The 20,108-nt window shown below is 34.3% G+C and overlaps 1 protein-coding gene across 2 annotated transcripts in view; it reads right to left on the bottom strand.

Annotated features, from left to right (window-relative positions):
- MRE11 (MRE11 homolog, double strand break repair nuclease) overlaps nt 1-20,108 on the bottom strand; it is a 63,501-nt gene that overhangs the window by 18,567 nt on the left and 24,826 nt on the right. For both annotated transcript variants that reach the window (XM_063093489.1, XM_063093490.1), the window contains 6 exons: nt 18,214-18,340; nt 15,395-15,498; nt 13,962-14,135; nt 9,435-9,497; nt 1,915-2,134; nt 708-788 (listed from right to left, as the gene is read on the bottom strand). In XM_063093489.1, coding sequence (XP_062949559.1) covers nt 708-788; nt 1,915-2,134; nt 9,435-9,497; nt 13,962-14,135; nt 15,395-15,498; nt 18,214-18,340 — 769 coding nt within the window. The remainder of the gene's footprint in view (nt 1-707; nt 789-1,914; nt 2,135-9,434; nt 9,498-13,961; nt 14,136-15,394; nt 15,499-18,213; nt 18,341-20,108) is intronic.

Below are 20,108 nucleotides of genomic sequence, written 5' to 3'. Positions count from 1 at the left end.
TTCATTTTGTGAGATGTAGTTCAACTTTCCAGTGTGTCAAAAATTAACCCTAGCTATAAAAATGAGATAATACTTAACCCTCAAATAAGATAATATAAATAAAATACATATGAATATACTCTAAATACTAGGTAGAAAAAATATCATCACTTATTTTAACATATATTTTTTGTAGCTATGACTAACAACTTAAGCTAATCTCATAAACCATAATACTAAAAAGATTAATAGATCCCCTTAGGTTGAGGCCACAATTTTTAGACCACAGGACATACTCAAGTTAATTCCAAGATCCTATAACTGTAATTTCTCTTAAGTAGAGCTCACATGACTTCTTTGTACTAACAGTAGAGACTGACAGAAGCAGGCTGAGGAAAGAAATTAAACAGTACGTTTAGAAGTAGTTCCTCTGCCTCTCGATCGCTGTTGGTAAATAACCAATTGCCTCACTTTTCTATGCCTTCCTGACCTGTATCTGTCCAAAAAAAAAATAATAATCAAAGTTATCTAAAAGTAAGAAATTACAAAAAATAATTTTTAGAGCATACCTTCTTCAATAGCTCTGATGCATGGTTAAGGTCTTTTAAACAACACTCTATCCTGTGATCCTAATAGCCCTTTTAACTCCCCAGTGATGGCAACACAAATAAATCAGGGTTACTAATGGGGATTTCCTAGGTAGATAATCACTTGCAGTCTATACTCACCATCTATAATACACATATTTCTAGATGTTGACACAGTGGCCTTTGAGCTCCTGCTATGAGTAGAAGTTTCCAGACCAGTGCCTGCAGTTTGAATAAAGAGCAGTCAATATACAATCCTATCAATAGCTAAGGTTTTTTGCACATAACATCAAATTAAAGCTAAATAAAGTTATGTCAAAACAGTTTACTTGTAAAAAACCAAAGATATATATAGGAAACATCTAAGTCTAACTAATCAATTTTCAGAGACTATTTTAGGCCACATTTGGTTCATATTTGTCCAATTAAGGTTTAAGAAAGGGGCTGGCCAGTTGGCTCAGTTGGTTAGAGAATGGTGCTGATAACACCAAGGTCCGTGATCCCTGTACCAGCCACCCACCAAAACAAAAAGAAAAAGAAAAAGAAAAACAAAAACAAAAACAAAAAAAAAAAAAGAAAAAAAAAGAATTTAAGAAAAAATTTTGTAAATGTAAGGATAATAAAAATAATCATTATTAGAAAATGGGGATTTCTTTCCCTGGAGATTCTAAACTAAATTACTGTTCGTTTTACCAGCTTAAAACTCCTATGGGTAAATAATTAATGAAACAACTTAAAAATATCCCTAGAGATAGATTTATATAACGTATCAGGAAGTCACTGGATGACCATTTTCTATTGTTTGAACTATTCAATGACATAATGTCACATTAAATGCAATGAAAACAATTAATGTTAATAATTGCTTTTAGAAATCAAATTGTTTGGGGGTAGTTTTTCTTTTTAAATAAATTTTATGAAGACCACTTTATAAGTACATGGATACTTGTATCTTATGACAGTAACAAAAATAGTAATTTTTATGATGTGGCCAATGGGCAAGAGCTAGCCATTTTCCTCAACAACTCATATTTGCTTCACTATTACCTCGTACCTGAGAGTAAAAATGACATTAAATACACCCAAAAGGTGCTGTGTGAGAAATATAGTGACACTTAAAAAATACGTGTTAAAAACAATGTGCATGTGGTCATTCAAAATTCATTTACATAAAAGGTACATGTCAGAACTGCATTAAAGACTGTCTTTATGCATTATAAATATAATTTTTTAAAAAATTGTTTTATAAATAAAAACTTATAACTCAATTCTGACAAGATACCATTCTATATTTCCTGCTTAACTACCAAGGTCTGAATGTGTGCAAAAAACTCTACTCAGTGCTAACCTCTTCCTCTTTGAGAGCCTCCTCTCGATGCTGAATTCTGCCCTCTTCCTCCTCTTCGACCTCTTGCTCGGCCTCTTCCTTTGTTGGCTACTGCTGAGACACTATCATCAGAGTCATTCGCCATCTGTTCTGCTAAGTCTATACTCAGAAGGTCATCAACAGTAAAGGCAGAAGCAGAGTCCTCTGCCTGAGATCTGAGAGCTCTGGCCCTATTTATCGCCTGGGAGGGATAACAAGGAGAAAGTACACATTAGTGGACAATGCAGCAGCCCCAAAATCATTACTTTATTCATTCGCATGAACATTTAATCTTGTGAAACTGTCTACATTATTTTTCACTAATCATGATATAAAAATATAAAGAAGGAGAACCTCCCCACCAATCAAACTCAATGCCTATCACCTGTCAGATCAATCTACAATTTACAATTTACTACCTGTAAAATGAGACCTTTCAACAAAATTACCAAGAAAAATAAAATTTCACAGATGAAAACTTTCAGAACTGGAAGGAATATTGGCAATCATCCCTAATTCAACACCACATTTGTGAGAGATTTTCATCATTTGAGGTATGTTTTAGAATGGGCTCTTAATAAATAACAAAAAACTTACAAAAAGTAGCTATTATCTCTGGGTGGTGAAATTTTAGGGTGCTTTTATTTTCTTTCTTGAATATTACAAATTTTCTACAATACACTTTTTCTAAAACTACTTTTGTAATCAGAAAAATTCGAACAATAATCTCTTACAAATAAATGATAAAAACAAGTTGAATATGATCAATTGAAGGCCTAAGAAAGAAGAAAAACCTTAGGACCAAGAATATGCCACAAATTTTTAATTTGATAAGAAACTGTCCAGAAAGACAAGTTTGAGACTTAACCAAATCTTCTAACTCTAAAATGAATATAGATTTTCTGATTAAAACTAGAATAAAAGCAATTCTGCCTTGATCTCTTCACTTAGGTGGATCAAAACATAACAAAGAAAACAAAAACAAGACACAATACATTTTCAATAAAATCAGAAAATAGCTCTAACAGCCAAACACATAATCTATGAAGAAGTTAATGAATATTTGACCCGGTGAAGAGAAAAAGTTGTAAAGAGTTCCAGGCATTGTAGAGCTCCCCAAAATTTATGTATATAACCCAAGAGACAATGACAACAGTCTCTCTCGCTTGGAATGACAAGTTCTGGGTCTTAGAATAGGTGACCAGGGCATTTCTAAGCTCTATGCTACCATAAAGTGAGGAGAAGCAGGGCTAAATGAGGAGATGTGAACAAGGCAGGAGGGGTAGAGTGGGAGAGAAGTGGGGAGTGGGAGGAAGGAGGTAATGTGACTTCATGGTGATGATCTCATAGTGAAATAACACTAAATCACTGCATGAAGGGCTTGACAGAGCATTACAATGCAAAAAGAAAAAACCTTAGAGAATACAACAAAAAAACAGAGAAACAAGAATAGAAAGAGATTTCAATTCATCTCTCCTGTCCCAGATAAAGTACAGCCAATTCTCATTATTCACAGATTTCGTATTTGCACACTCATCTACTTGCCAAAATTTATCTGTTACTCCAAAAATCAATATTCATGATACTTCTGCAGTCATTCGCCAACATGTGCAGAGTGGTGAAAATTCCAAGTAGCCTGACATACATGTTCCCACCTGTGGACAATGAGCTATTGCCTCCTTTTTCCAGCTCCTGTACGTTAAACAAGTGTCCTTTTTGTGGTATATCTAGTGCTATGTTTTTTGCATTTTTGTGCTTTTGCTTGGTGATTTGAAATTTAAAATTTACCTCCCACCCCATGCCCAGTGTATTGCTAAAATTCTATTTAGAGTTTCTAAGCACAAAAACATTGAAATATGGCTCACGGAGATAAGACAAAGGTCTTCAAAGAGTTCATGAAAAGATTTGTATCATCTTTCAATTCCATTTTTCCACAAACTTTTTGAAGTACTCTTCATGTGTTAGGTGAGCTTCATTCAGGTGTGAGTTACAGTGTCATTGCCTGTGAGTTCAATGTTAACGAATCAACAATACATATTAATCACATACAACGTCTTTAAGTAGAAACACATAAAAAAGGTTATGTATTCATTGGTTGACAAAAAATGTCATAACCAGTGGCTCATAAGAAACTAACCCTGTATTTCCCCTAGGAGCAATGGTTCAGCATTTGCTTAATTCAGTGCTATAAGTGACTTTACAGGACATAACTACCATGAATAACAAGAACCAGCTGCATATTTTTTAAAAGTAGATTTAAAACAAAAATGGTGACCTAAATTTCATAATTAACAAGATAGATCTAATTAACACATGTTGAATTCTCTACTCTGAAAATACATAATGTACTTCTTTTCAAGACCCTATGAAACTTTTTAACTGATATATAAAAGTGTACAAAGAAAAATCTCAAAAAATTCTATATAGTAAGACAGTATTATTATACTGTCTAATCATCATGCAATAAAATTAGAAATTAATAATAATTTCAAAAACCCATCTCCTGAAAATTAACTGCAAACTATAAAAGAAAACTAAAATCGTAAAATATCTAAAAAATGATGATAATACAAATACTGCATATCACATCATATAAGAGAGCTAAAGCAGTGCATATAAGAAAGACTACAGGCTGCTAAATAAGAATGAATTTATTTAAGTTAATTCAGTATTATAAAATAAGAAAAAATAAAATAAAGCCTATCCAAGGAAATAACTAGAATAAACATAAAATCATAAATATACAATTTAAAATATACAAATATACAACATTAAAAATAAGAACGAGGAAAAAAGAACCAAGAAAAATTAAAAGACTTACTCCAGGATGCTCAATTCTAAGTAATCTGGAAAATGAATAACCTGAATTGATCCAAAAAAAACCCCAGACTGTCTCAACTAACCAATTATCAAAGAAAATTATGAGAAAATTGTTAAAAGAACTACACCCCCAAAAAGGACAACCAGAAAGTTTCAAAGAACAGATAATCCCACTGCTATTTCAATAATGCCAGAACATAAAGAAAGGAAGCTTCCAAATTCTTTTTACAAAGCCAATATGACATGGTACTGACATAGGATAGCACATACAAAAGGAAAATTACAGTATCTTACTTATGAATATGAAAGCAAACAAAGACAATCCAATCTGTAGGAGCATCTAGAAAGACCAGTACACCCATTACCAGGGGGCTTACAAAGTGGTACAAAGATGGCCAATAATAGGATATGTATTAACATAATTTGCTATATTAATAGAATGAAGAAAGAAAATACCTACATGCTTATCTCCATACATGCCAAAAAGCACTTAATTCACCAGCCATTCCTGATTTAAACAAATAAAGCCTCAAGAATAGGTGGATACTTCCTTTACATGGCAAAACCCCTAAATATGCTATATACCATTATGTGTATGTACACACATGCACACACACACTGACAGAGAGAGAGAGGAGAGACAGAACACACAAGTGTGTTCAAGTGAGTGTTCTTACAAATCAATTAGAGAAAGACCAACCCTCTCCCCCATAAAAAAAATTTGAGCAAAGAAAACGACCAAGAGTTTCATATAAATGTAAATGATTTATAAACATAAAAGTTGCTCAGAGTCACTAGTAAAATAAAGAAGTATTAATTGAAAACAACAAGCAGGAAATAATTTCTTGCCCCTTAGATCTGTAAAGATCAGAAGACGTAATAATGCATCATGATGTCAAGGATGTGGGGAATAGGCACTCCCGAATACTACTGGTTAGAATGCAACCTGGTATGACATCTGTGGAGCAATTTGGTAATATCTATCAAAATTTAAAATGCATATGTCCTACTATGACTATTATTTCATGGAATAAACTACCAACCATCATTTCCATATTTTGTATTTTTTCCTTTGTCTAAATTCCGTACCTTCAATTTTATTGTCTCACATATTACATTCAAATAGTATTTTAACTCTACTTTTTCAATGCAAACAGACATTGGAGTTTACTGATATCTCTGAAGTATATTACTTCTAAGAATTTACCTCATGAGTGCAGGTCTATAGCCAATGACAAAGATGTTTCCATATACTTTATGTGAGATCTGAAAACCGTGTTCTGGTATGAACACTTTTTTGTTATTGTGGTGAAATACACATAAATTTTACTCTTTTAATCATTTTTAAGTATAGTTCAGTAGCATTAAGTACATTCACATCATTGTGCAATCATCACAACCACCAATCTCCAGAATTTTTTCATCATCTCAAACTGAAACTCCAGACCCATCCTGCATTAATTTCCCATTCCCCCCGCCCCTCTCCCCCGGTTCCTGGTAATCATTACTTTCTGTATCTATGTACCTCTAGCTATCCTCAAATGAGTGGAATCATACATTTATCCTTTTGTATCTGGCTTTTTTCACTTGGCATAATGTTTCACCCATGCCGTGGCATGTCAGAATTTTATTCATTTTTAAGCATGTATATACCACATTTTGTTCATCCATTCATGTATTGATAGACATTTGAGTCATTTCCACTGTTTGGCTATTGTGAATCAAGCTGTTATAAACAGTGGTGGACAAATACCTATTTGAGTTCCTGCTTTCAATCCTTTTGCTTATATATGTACAAATAGAATTCTAGATTATATAGTACCTATGTTTAATTTTTTGAGAAACCATCATACATTTTTCCACAGTGACTACACCATTTTACATTCGCACCAGCAATACATGAGGGTTCTAATTTCTCCACATTCTTGCCAACATTTGTTATTTTCTGTGTTTTTTGTTTTTTATGTTTTTTTAATATAATAGCCATCCTAATGGGTGTGAAGTGGTATCTCACTGTTTTTAATTCACATTTCTCTAAAGACTGGTGATGTTAAGTATCTTCATGTGTTTATTATCTGTAAATCTTTGGAGAAATGTGTATTCAAGTCCTTTGCCCATTTTTTAGATGGGTTTGTTATTGTTGAGTTTTAGAATTTTAGAAAATTTCTTCTGGATATTAATTTCTTATAAAATATATGATTTGCAAATATTTTCTCCCATTCTATAGGTTGTCTTTTCACTCTATTCATAGTGCCTGGTATTATATTTTGAAAGAGGATATCAACCCTGCCTCAAATTCAGACAAAACATAAGAAATCAGAGGCCAGGTAAACTAAGGACAGTGGGTCAGACTAAGAATAATTTTTACATTTGTAAAGGGCTGTAAAGAAAAACAAGAATATGTGATAGAGACCATACGTGGTCTGGAAGGCCTAATATTTACTGTTTGGCCTTTTATTTAAATATGAACTTATTTTTTTGTGTGACAGTTTTTCATTGAAATATAATTGATTATACATATTTGTGGGGTACAGATTTGTGAACTTACAAAGAAAAGACTAGAGAGTTTTTTCATGTGAACAAGAGACTTTAAAGCATACTTTTTTTTTCTAAATGGAAGGGCTAACACTTTTGTTTTTCTGTTTGTTTAAATAACTTAAGCATATTACTGGGATTTATATTCTGAGCTAAATAATTTTGCAAAGCTGTAAACTACAAACTGTCAAACTTCATTACCCAACTTCTAAATAGTATGCTAAAATTGAAGAAATTTATAGCATCCTATGGCCTGATGAAAAATTACCTAGGAAGTCTGATTACCTGCAAAAGTCTTAAAATATCACTGAAGATCTAAACTCAGAAGTTCTAGCTTCTAAAAAAACTTCCATTTGAAATTTGTCCTATCCTCTCCTACCTTCCTTGTACATAATGTTCACGCTTACTCTTTTAAAAGATTAATGAAAAACTGAGGCTAGTGCTTCAAACACAAAGAACTCATTGTAAAGAAATATTTCTGTAATCTGTTAAATTGAAAGAATTACTCAAGTTTAAGCTAGATGATCCAAGAACCAGGAATCATTTCTTGCTAGTATTCATTCTTGCCATTTGGCAAACTCTCTTTTCTATTTTAAGGGCACCTTGTAAAATGAATACAAATATAATAAATGTGGTAAGAGATTCCTAACCTATACCTTCTTCGTCTTAGCTCCCAAAAAACAGCCTATAAAAGGTATAGCAGTTGCATGTATACATATTAACAGTGATATTGATGTGCTGCACAAGAGTTTTAGAAGTTTTTAACTTGTAGTCATTCATTGGCCATGCACTGAGTTAATATTATTATAATCTAAAATTTTAATAGGACTTAGGATGGTGGAAAAGTCTAGACTTAGAGGTAGAAACAGTCAGGTTTGAATTCCATGTGAATCTGAAGTCTGCTCATTTGTAAAATGGGAACTGAGATAGAGTAAGTAAGGCACCTAGCAAAAAAATATCCAATAAATTTTTTTTTACACATATGTCCTTCACCCACTAAAGAAATTTACAGACACGGACTATACCTTTTTCATATTTGTATTCCTAATATACAGCACAATGTCTAACCCATAACACGTACTATGCAAAATGTCTGCTGAAGGAAAGCAAGTAAGACAAAACCAACAATAAATATAAAATAACTTTTAAATACAAGATAACAAACATAAAACACTAAGGACAATTAGAAAATAAGAAAATATATTTTAATTATGATACCAAGTACCAGACAGAGGCCCAAAATTTAAGTAAATGAGGTGCTAAATTGTTGCCTTGGGTTGAATGTGCCACCAAAACTTAATCTCCACTGTAACTGTTGAGGGTGGGAAATCCTATTACGGTAATTGAAAGGTGGGGTCTTGAAGAGGTGATTAGATTGTAGGACTGTGCACTAGTGAATGGATTAATAATGGTGGTCAGGTGTGTGGTTCTGAGGGCTTTAAAAGGGCAGTGAATGAGGAGGTTAGTGTCTCTCTCTGCTCCGCCATTTTCACAATGTGATATCCTGTCATCACTGTTGCCACCACCAAGACCTTCATCAGCTGTGTTCCCTGGACTTTGGACTTCCCAGCCTCAGAAACCATAAGCAATAAATTTTGTTTTCTTATAAATTACCTAGTTCCAAATATTTTGTTATAAGCAACAGAAACGGACTCATACACTTGTAGTTCCTAAACTGCGAAGAGACCGAGAAGATAGCAATGATGGTGCTCAAGCTAACTCTAACATTTTAGAACAGACAACGAGAACTGTCTGTCTACCCACTGCTAACCAAAACACTACGTTTCTTCTTTTTTCACCAAAATAATTTCAGCTAAGTAGAGTAGGATTTTATCTTATATTGATAAGATGCTCTGATAGCGATTAGATGTTATTTTGATTAATAAGGGCTCTTATTGTATACGTCCCCTTCCACGCACAATTAAATAAGTTTTAAACAAGAGGAAAAAAACAAAAACAAAAAGCAATGTCATCAAACAATATATTTGTAGGCTGAACCAAAATAAATCAAAGGCAGCTATCTTCAGCCAATCCCTGCTCACTCCTAACTACCATACCTGTGGACTGACTATTCTAAATAAACCTACTACTTATTCTGGTTTAACAAACCGACATATAAGCATAGAAATTTATAGGAGAAAAATTACCTCTCGAACTTCATCATCTTCTTCATTAGTATTTTTTTGTCTGCTTTCTCTGAAACGACGTACCTAGATCATAACAGAATAAATCACAAACATGTTGCCTATTCCAGTTATGTAAATATTAAATGGGCTACAATTGATTGAGATGCTTTCCATTATAACACAAGATTTGGAAATTTGACTATAGTTTGTCTTACAAAAGATTGGTTAAAGAAATCATATTTTCCCAGTTACTTAGATTAAAATTTCAGAAATGTACTCTTAAAAACAAAATTGGCCAGAAGCAAAATTATATTACTTGCTGTCAAAATGTTCCATGTCACTGAAAAACTATAAGACTACAGAGGAAAAACATGCTAATATCCTATGAGTGTTATACCTTAGTAAAATAGTTAAAAACAAAAATAACTCCTTTACCAGGCTTGAAATATTTATAACATTACTCAAATCACTCTTGTGCACCTGGCTGCAAGACATCCAGGAGGCTCTCTGAAATGTTATCTGAAGCAGGTGGGCCCCTAAAGATCCACTTTTAACAAGAGTCAAATACTTGGACTAGCTGGTTAGCTCAGTTAATTAGAGGGCAGTGTTGTTACACCAAGGTCAAGGGTTCAGATCCCTGTACACAGTCAAGTACTGCATGTTTGCTGACCATGGTCCTGGATCCAAAAGGGACAATGCAGATTTCATTTTTAATAATTTCTGCTCACAAGGCTCTTATAGTTATGTATAGTTACGTAGTTAGAGAGAAGCCCCATTTATTTAACAATCTATTCAGCACATATTTACTGAGCACCTACCATGTGCCAGGCACTATTGTAGGAACTGAGAATACAACAATGAACGAAATAGTTAAAAACTCTGCTCTCATGGAGTTTACAATCTAGTGTATACATGGGAGAGAGGTAGCCAATAACAAAATAAGTTACATTATATTTTAGAAGGCAACTAGGATCAAGTTAACTTACAGCTAGAAAGGGAAAACTTATCTCTGGACAGCCTCTGACATCCCCTGCATCAGTTTGTTTACTGACAGTTTTCAACCTGTATAACCTTGATTGTGTGACCAGAGGGCATAAAAATGCACCCTAGAAACTTCTATGCAGACCTTGGTGTTCAATCCAGGGACCACTGTGAGCAAAATGGACATCAGCAGCTTATGCCTGGGTGTCTCTCAGATCCCTAATGCCTGCCTGTACTCTTTTTCTAACTGCATTATATACCCTTTGCCTTAAATAGAAACCTTAAGCAAGTATGTTCAGAGGAGTCTTGTGAGTCCTTTCAAATATCTGAACCTGGGAAATCTTTGCAAAAGGTGGATAAGAGCTCAAAAAAAAAAGCAGGAAGAGGGATAAGGACTGCTGAGGAGAGGTTACATCTTAATAGGATGATCACAAAAGGCCTCACTGAGAATAATACATGAGCGAAGGTTTTAAGAGGGAGGGAAAAAATCATGCAAATAATTGAAGAAAATCACTCCAATCAAAGGAAAGGGCATGTGCAAAGACACTGGAGCAAAAGCATGCCTGGTGCATTTAAGAAACAGCAAGAAGGTCACTACGGCTGGAGCAGATATACAGGTAGAGAAATAACAGCAAGCCAGACTTAATAAGGCCTTGTAAGCAAATGTAAGGACTTTTTTTTTTTTTGGCAGAAGTGACTGGATCTGAAATATGTTAAGATCACCGGACAGCTCAACTGGGAATAGAATTGGAAGAAAGGGCAATGTTGGAAGCAGGGAGACCAGTCTGGAGGCTACCGGAATAATCTGGGTGAAAAATGGCAATGCCTTAGACCAACGGTAGTGTTGAAGGTGGTAAGAAAAAGTCAGATACTGTATACAGTCTAAAGTAGAGCCAAAAGGATATCTGGACAGTCAGGATACAGGTGACAGAAAGAGAGGAGTCAAGGATGACTTCAAAGTTTTTGGCCTTAACAGCTAAAGAATGGCACTTCCACAAGGACACTACAGGTAGAGCAAGTTTGAGAGCAGGAGTGAGGTTCAGCAATTCAGATGGGAACATTGTTAAAAGTTTGAGATGTCTATTAAACATCCAAATGGAAATGTATATCAGGCTGTTGACTATGGAAATCTTGAGATGAGAGAGGTCTTGGCTAGACTTTTGAAAGTCACCACCAAACAGGTGGTATTTAAATCCAGGAAACTGGATGAGATTACAAAGAGGATGTATAGATGAACAGGGGGTCCAAGGACTGAGTTCAGGGGACTCCAATTTAAGAGGTTGGAGAGATGAGAGAAATCAAGAATGGAGATTGAGAATACATAGTGAGGTAGGAAGAAAACTGGAAGAGCATGATGTCTTGGAGGCCAGTGAAAAAAATGTTTCAAGAAGAGGTCAAGTGTGATTAAGACAGAAAACTAACAGTAGATTTAGCAATGGAGGTCATGTATAACTTTGACAAGAGCAGTCTTCCTGGAATGATGGGATCAAAAGCCAGAATGGATGGGTTCAAGAGAAAAAGGAGGGAGAGGAATTAGGGCAGCAAATATAGAAAGTTCTTTGAAGCAATTCTGCTGTAAAAGAAGAACAAAGAAATAGAGTAGTAGTAAAGGAAAGCAGGATTGAGTTCTGTATGTTTTTCAAGCTAAAAGAAATACTATGTTTGCTGTAATTCAGTAGAGGGGGGAAAATACAAGAATAACTTTTTTAAGAGATCACATAGCACATAATAGTATGCTAGGTGGTATTTAGCACACCAAAAGCATTAAGTCATTCATAAAAGAGAAATGAGAGTCAGAGTAAGTGTCAAGCAGTATTCTAAGGACTTTATATTATTAATTCTTTTAATCCTCACGACAATCTTGAAGGAGGTTCCATTATTATCCCCATTTTATAGATGAGGAAACTGAGGCACAGCGAGGTTAGATAACTCACGAATGGGTTTGTAGCTAACTAAAGTTTTGATTTTGAACACAGGCTGTCTGGTCCAGAGCCCGTGCTCTTAGCCACCATGACTGACACACACACCCCTCACACACCCACACCCACACACACACACCCACACACACACACACTTCGTAACTCAGGAGTCATATCACTAGTCCAGGTGGGGATAATCAAGTTTTATTTTTCAGTAAGTAGAGATCCACTTACCTGAGAAATCGACCCATGCTAAAAATGAACAAACCCAACACACCCAGAGTCACAGAGTGAGTGGTTTTAGAATGTGGAATACCTTGCCCTAACTCTGAAAGCACTGAGTGACAGTAATTACACATTGACACCTGAAGGCTTTAAGAGAACTATGTTAACTAACAGCACTAAAGTGAAAGCCAAAATAAATGAGTTTTAAAAAATGTTTCGTTCTGCTTAGGAAAAATTTGGAAAATACGGAAGTGCTTTTGTCCAACTACTTGGACAAAAGGATAATATGTTTGGAATATTTTCTTTCATTCTTTATTAACATGCACACACGCATATTAAATAAAAATAACTGGGACTATATTGTGTATAGTTCTGCATCTTTGGAATTCTTTTCCCACTTAATATTATATTGGAAATATTTTTCCATGTACATCCCTAAAAATGTAGTATTTAAAGGCTGCATAGAATCCCATATTGTGTATGTGCCAACATTTACTGTACCAAAACATTTCCAATTATTCCCCACAGTGGATAACATTAAGATGAATTATTCCATATGCAAATCTCCACGTCACTATTTTCTCAGGAAAATTCCCCAGGGCTGAGTTAAAGGGTAAATCTTCTTAAGCCTCTTGATATACACTGTCAAAGTACTTTTCACTAAAGCAGTTCAAACATAATACTCCTACCAGCAGTGTAGTAAATAGTATTTTTCTCAAATCATTGCCAATTGGACAAGTAAAAAATATATTTGAATTTCTTTGATTATCCTGGGCTAAACATCATTTTCACATGCTATTAGCCATTTATGTTTCTTTTGTGAACCATCCATTCATGTCCTTTGTTCATTATTCCATTGAAATATTTAATATTTTTTCAAGATTTATAAGAGCTCTTTAATATTATATTAAGAATATTAACCTTTTTTTCTGCCCACATACAAATATTTTCTCCATGTCAATATCTTTTAATTTTGTTTTTTTGATGATTTGACATGAAAACATTTAAAATTTCTATAAAGTCAAATCTAAAGAGCTTCTGCTCAATCATTCTTCCAATGCTTTCATGCTTAGACAGAATTTTCTAAATGAAGTTCAAAATCTCAATCAAAGCTTACTAAAAAATTGAATGGAGCAGGAGTTTTCATACTCCAAGGTTTATTTAAAATACTTCCAGGATATTCAAGAGAAGATACTATCCATGGAGAATGAAACTAACATGTACTCAGTGCCAACCATATGTAACTGTTCTAGGTACTTTCCTGATATTTTCTAATCTAATCCTCATTTTATTATCTCAATTTTATGGATGAAGAAACTAAACAAATCAGAGACATTAAATAATGGTTTATCAGAAAAAAACTAAGAGCTACTCTTAAGAAGAGACTGTCTAAATAGACAAGACACCCAAATTAGTTTCTCACCTCTTCATCAATTTTATCTTCTAGGGCATCAATATGACGTTCTTTAAGAAATCGCTGTGTTTTTTCCAACTGGTATTTCACTAATTCCTCAATGGCATCTTTCTCTTCCTTATCCACGAATTCTTGTACTGCTTCACCCATCCCTCTTTCTGTTAGCAGTGAGAGCTGCACATTCTGTAAGAGAGATGCAAATCACTGGATGCAGAAATAGTATCTATTTCTTACAGAATAATTGTATATGAGCAAGGAAAATTACAGAACAATGTTACCAGGGTAAAAGACAAAAAAGTTAGTTACTGAACAGAAAAAGAAACAAAAACAATGAACTGTACTTAAGCTTACTGAAAAATATTAAGGGCCAGAAAGCGCAAAACTGACACAAGAAGAGGGAGTAGAGTATGGGACAGGTGAAAATGCAGAGGCCTGAACAGCTAGAACATAGAGCCCAGAAATGGCAGCTGATGATTAACAGAGATTAGGATAATCAGTATGATGGCAAAATAATGGCTCCCAAAAGATGTCCTCATCTTAATCTCTGGGACCTATGAATATGTTATATGGCAAATTGGAATTAAGGTTGCAGATGGAATTAAGGTTGCTAATCAGCTGACTCTAGAATAGGGAGATAATCAGGGATTACCCAGGTGGGCCCAGTGTAATCACAAGGGGCCTGAAAAGTGGAAAAAGGAAGCAGCAGAAGGCAGTGAGAGGAGACGTTACTGTGGGAAAATGGACAGACACCACATTGCTGACTCTGAAGACAGAGGAAGGAGACAAAGAGTCAAGAAATGTAGAAACCACTAGAAACTAGAAAAGGTAAGAAAATGAATTCTCCTTGAGAGCCTCCAAAAAGGAACACAGCCATGGTGACACCTTGATTTCAGTCCAGTGAGACCTGAGTCAGATTTCTGACCTACAGAATTATAAGATAATAAATTTGTGTTGTTGGTTTTTGGGGGGTTTTTGGCAGCTGGCCAGTATGGTGTTGTTTTAACCCACTAAGTTTGTGGAAATGTGTTTCAGCAGCAATAGGAAATTAATATAACCATAGGAACTTAGAGTGGCATATACTGATGATAATAAGTCTGAGTGGTTTCACCATCCTGTGGCTGTATTTGTAAAGTAATTCTGAAATTATATCCAAATGCAAGAAAATTAAGTCCTGGATTAAGACTTTCACAGTAGAGATAAAAAGAAATTAAGAGTATAACAACATTAATGATAATAGCCATATTAATAACTAACATTAATTAAGCACTAACTTTCCTTGATGTATAGTAACTACAGATAATGTAACTAACTGTCACCCTACTCACTTCATAGAAACATTACGAGAATTTGTTTTGTTTAAACTATCGATTATACATGTATCCTAAATTAAATCTGTTGTTATAAGAAAGCCATTATTCAAAATGTGAATTATAAGAAATTACCTTCTCTGTGGTTTGAAAATACTGTTTTACAAGGTCTTCTACCCTTAGAGTTGTTCCTTCTGAAGAAGGTTTGGTAATAAGCTTCCCAAAGTTGATCTCCTCGCCTAGAAAAAAAAAAAAAAAAGTCCATCAAAAAATAGTAGCTTCTATAATACTGCTGAAGTGGCCAAATTCATTGCAGGCTGCTGTCAGTGAAGAAGGTACGGCCTAACTTTATCAACTGACAGCTTGCTCAACAAGGTAAATTTTGAGGCAAAAGCAAGCTATTTTTGCTAATCATCACAGTCCTTTCCCCACAGTCAGCATTCCTTCTCCATATCTCCAAGTAATATGTCTCTTGCAGCTGTTTTCACAGGGTGGCCCACAAACTTCTGGGGGTTCCCAAGACACTTTCAGGTGTACAAGGTCAAAACTACATTCACAGTAATACTAAAATGTTATTTGCCCTTTTCAGTGTATGAGCATTTACACTGATGATAAAAAGGCAATTATGGGTAAAACTGCTGTGCCTTGGGATGAGTCAGGGTCGTGGCACAAACTTTACTAGTCATCACCACCAGGTACTCACAGTTCAAAACAAAACAAGCCAGTTTTACTTAAGAATGTCCTTGATGGAACAGCAAAAATTATTAATTTAATTAAATTTCAGCCCTTGAGCATGTGTCTTTTTAATATCCTATGAAACAAATGGGAAATATGCTTAAAGCACTTCTGCTGCCATCCTAAACTGGATGATTCGGCAGGAAGTCAGGAAACACTGGATCCAATATTTGCTCTGCCGTTAACCTTTTTCAAGTAGATGGAGGTTAAGTGTCTAGCAGGTGTGGGAGCTGGTGTTAAAAATGCAATGATGAAAAAGATAAGATCCCTGCTCATAAGAATAAATGATTACAGTACAAGGTGGTAAGTGCTACAGAGAATATGGCACACGGAGAAGAAAGCAATTAATTCTTCTCAAATAAGGTTGAAAATCATGTGCTGCTATAAATGCAACTATCATTTGAATCAAGAGTTGCAGAATGAATAAGGTTCACTAAGCAAAAAAGGAAAACAGAAAAACATTTCAGGCAGAGGAAAAGTATACTCAAAGGCCTAGAAAGGAAAGAGGCATGAAGTTCAATGTGTTTCTTTTCAAGTGTAAAGACCATTTACACACAGTCTATCATCTAATCCTCATGATGATCCTACGAGGCTGGTACAGTTATTATCCTGATTTTATAGATGAAAAAACTAAAGAGCAGAGATGTTAAGTAATTTGCACAACACCATATACATCGCTAAGTGGCACAGCTGGCCAGAACAACAGAAATGCTTTCACTAAAACATACAAGAGTGCCATTGTTTCTGTGGAGCAATTTATGATTAAGCAAAAAAGTAATCACTGGAACAAAACTAACTATGTATGAAACTCAAGTAAAATAAGGTACTAGTTATATATATATATTTTTTATGAATGCTACACTTGTAACATTTCAAGGAATTGATAATGATGCACAATTAAAGTAAACCATTATCAAGAAGCAACTAATTAAAATTCACAGCATAAAAATACAATTCTCTGATATTGATTTTTTCCTAAAACAGTATTATATGAGCTCCATTAAAATATCTGAATGATTGTTTCAGGTGAATTCATAGCATACCCAATTTCTGATCACACTTTGACAGTGAAAATAGAAGCCCATCAAATCCGGGCTAATAAAAACCTAGGTAGCTTACTTGTAAAAGGCTATATATGTTTCTACGAAAATTCTCTAACTCAATAGCTCTGAAGAAAAGAGCTGTATATTTAACATGATCAATATTTCTTATAAAAAGTACTAGTTGAATCTGATGACTTTGTTTTTTAAATGTAATTATTTTTTATGAAATTTAATTAGAAATCAATTACCTGGATCAGAAACATCAAACTATGGGACACCTCTTATTTTAAAAGTCTGAAGTCTTCCTAAATCACTATACACTCTAACACCAAAATATTTAATAATGCAAAAATTGAGAGTATATATTCTCTGAACACCAGTGATGTATAGTAAGTAACAAATAATTATTTTGTGCAATAAATCTCTAAAGTCTATGTGTGTTATTATTCAGCTGTACTGTTTAAAAAAACTATGTTTGCATACTATTCACAGTACCCACAAGATGGAATCAACCTAAATGCTCATCAATGGATGAATGGATTAAAAAAACTGTGGTATACATACATCATGGAATACTATTCAGCTATTAAAGAAAAAATCCTATCATTTGCAGCAACATGGTCACAGCTGGACACCATCAAGTTAAGTGAAACAAGCCAGGCACAGAAAAACAAACACTGCATGATCTTACTTATATGTGAAATCTAAAAAAGAAAAAAGTGGCTCTCATAGAAGGAGAATAATGGCTACCTGAGGCCAGGAGGTAACGGAGAGTGGGCGGAGGAAAAGTGGTGGATTAACGGGTACAAAACTATACTATCTACCTTAAGTGAATCACTGTGCAGTATATGCATACATTGAAAAAACAAATTGTACCCCACAAATATGTACAAGGAAATATTAAAATAAAAAAATTAAAAATTTAAAAATTAAAAAAAACAATAAACTATGTTTTCAGAGAAAGCCTTTCATTTCTTTATTGACATCCATAGTTTTAAAAATAGATGCTGTATAATTTTTAGGAGACAAAAAAATTAATTATTCCAACTATCAGTTTATTTTTCTAAGACATAATCATGTTTATCTTCCATTATTATTTTATATTTCTTTTATTAAAGATTGATTTACACAAACCCTGTAACAGCATTTTTTAACTTGTAAAAATAAGTAGCTTACCTGTTTTTTCCTTTTGTTCTTTATGCCTGAAAAAGTGGATAACATCTTTTGGATTAGCTACCCGATCCACAAATTTCTGGCTAAAGCGAAGAACACTGAAAGGTTCAAAACCTCCACTATAGTCCACCTGAAAATACAGAATAACCTATGAAGGCTAGGAAACAACAATTGGCCAGTTTTTAAGAAACACACTCATCCTTCAGTATTTATAGTGTTTATGCTCAGTACTTTTAAGTTCATAAATTAACATTCTACAGTACATTTCAAAGATCATGATGGTGTTATACCATTTATCTTATTGAGAAAATAATACTTGAAAGGTTTACAAGGTTAAGCAAAATACTTTGATGGACTCAAAATAAATCAAGAACTTTCAGAATGTTTGAATGATTACATTTCCCCATGAAGATACTAATAATCTAGGTACGTATCAGAAGCACCATCCGAAAAGTAGTTCCAATTTCCAAACAAGTAAGCTTTCAAAACAAAAAGAAAAAAAACCCACCAAAATAAAACACCAGCCCTAGATGCACTAGCCAATTGTCTATCAGCTTAGGGATGTGCCTTCACACTAGACAAGGATAAATGCAGGGAAAATACAGGCAGGAAAGAATTAAATCTTTGAGCTTTGAGAAATGATTACCTTCAAAACAAGGTATCTCATTGGAACTAACATTCTCTGTCATGGCAGGCTCTTTCTAAAGAAGTCTACTGTGTTAAACAGACCTTTACAAAGAGATACACCATCTTTCCTTCTAAGGGATACAATCATTTTCCTAAACTAGCTGTTCTCAAAGTATGCTCTGGGAACCAGCACTGTACTGTCACCAGCCTGTCCAGAGCGCTCCCTAACCACCACCCCTATTTACACTCTTCATCAACCTTAGCACTAACTGCTATGCTTTGTGTTCATTTGGTTCATTTATTTGATACTTGCTTATTATGTCTCTCCTCACATCTTCACGTTCTGTAAGCTCTACAAATTCAAAACCTTATTTCTTTTATCGTCACTGTGTACCCCAGCATCAACAATACAAGGTACTCAATAAGATTTGTTTGATGAATTAATGAATTAATGAAGTTCCTCTAGTCAATACAATGTACTTTTGTGATATTATTTACATGACAATATCTATTCTTTTGTTTTATGAATCAATGAATAATTTACTGTGTTTAGGAAAAGGAATGCCAATTTTCTGTTTAAGTCTGGTTAGTTCTAATAGTGTGTCAGGCAGATATAGATGAGAAACATGGAATCTTTTGCCCTGAATGACAATGTGGCTCTCCTAAAGTAACCATATTTGCATAGTAGTCCCTCCTTACCCATGGTTTTACTTTTAAGGTTTCAGTTATCCATACTCAATCATGGTCTGAAAATATTAAATGAAAAATTTCAGAAATAAACAATTCATAAGTTTTAAATTATGTGCCACTTTGAGTAGTGTGATGAAAATTCGCACCATCCTACTCCATCCTGCTCAGGGCATATCCACACTATATATGCTACCTGCCTGATAGACTGTCCTGGTATTGTAGTGCTTGTGTTCAAGCCACCCTTATTTTACTTAATAATGGCCCCAAAGCAAAAGAGTAGTGATGCTAGCATATTGTTATAATTGTTCTATTTTACTATCAGTTATTGTTGTTAATTTCTTACTGTACCTAACTTATAAATTAAACTTTATCACAGGTATGTATATATAGGAAAAAACATAGTACTGTATATACAGGGGTTGCTACTATCCAAGGTTTCAAGCATCTGGTGGTCTTCGAACCTATCTCTTGTGGATAAGGGAGGAGTAATATGTTACCCAGATCATCTCTATAGCTGCCATGTAAGAAAAAAGAAAATACTAAATGTTAAAGCCATTGGATCTCCCCAAAACCCCTCAGAT

The sequence above is a fragment of the Cynocephalus volans genome, chromosome 4 (genome assembly GCF_027409185.1).
Source record: "Cynocephalus volans isolate mCynVol1 chromosome 4, mCynVol1.pri, whole genome shotgun sequence".
NCBI classification, from domain to species: Eukaryota; Metazoa; Chordata; class Mammalia; order Dermoptera; family Cynocephalidae; genus Cynocephalus; species Cynocephalus volans.
Note: the sequence above shows the minus strand (reverse complement) of the source record. Positions and strands in the feature narration are given on the sequence as shown.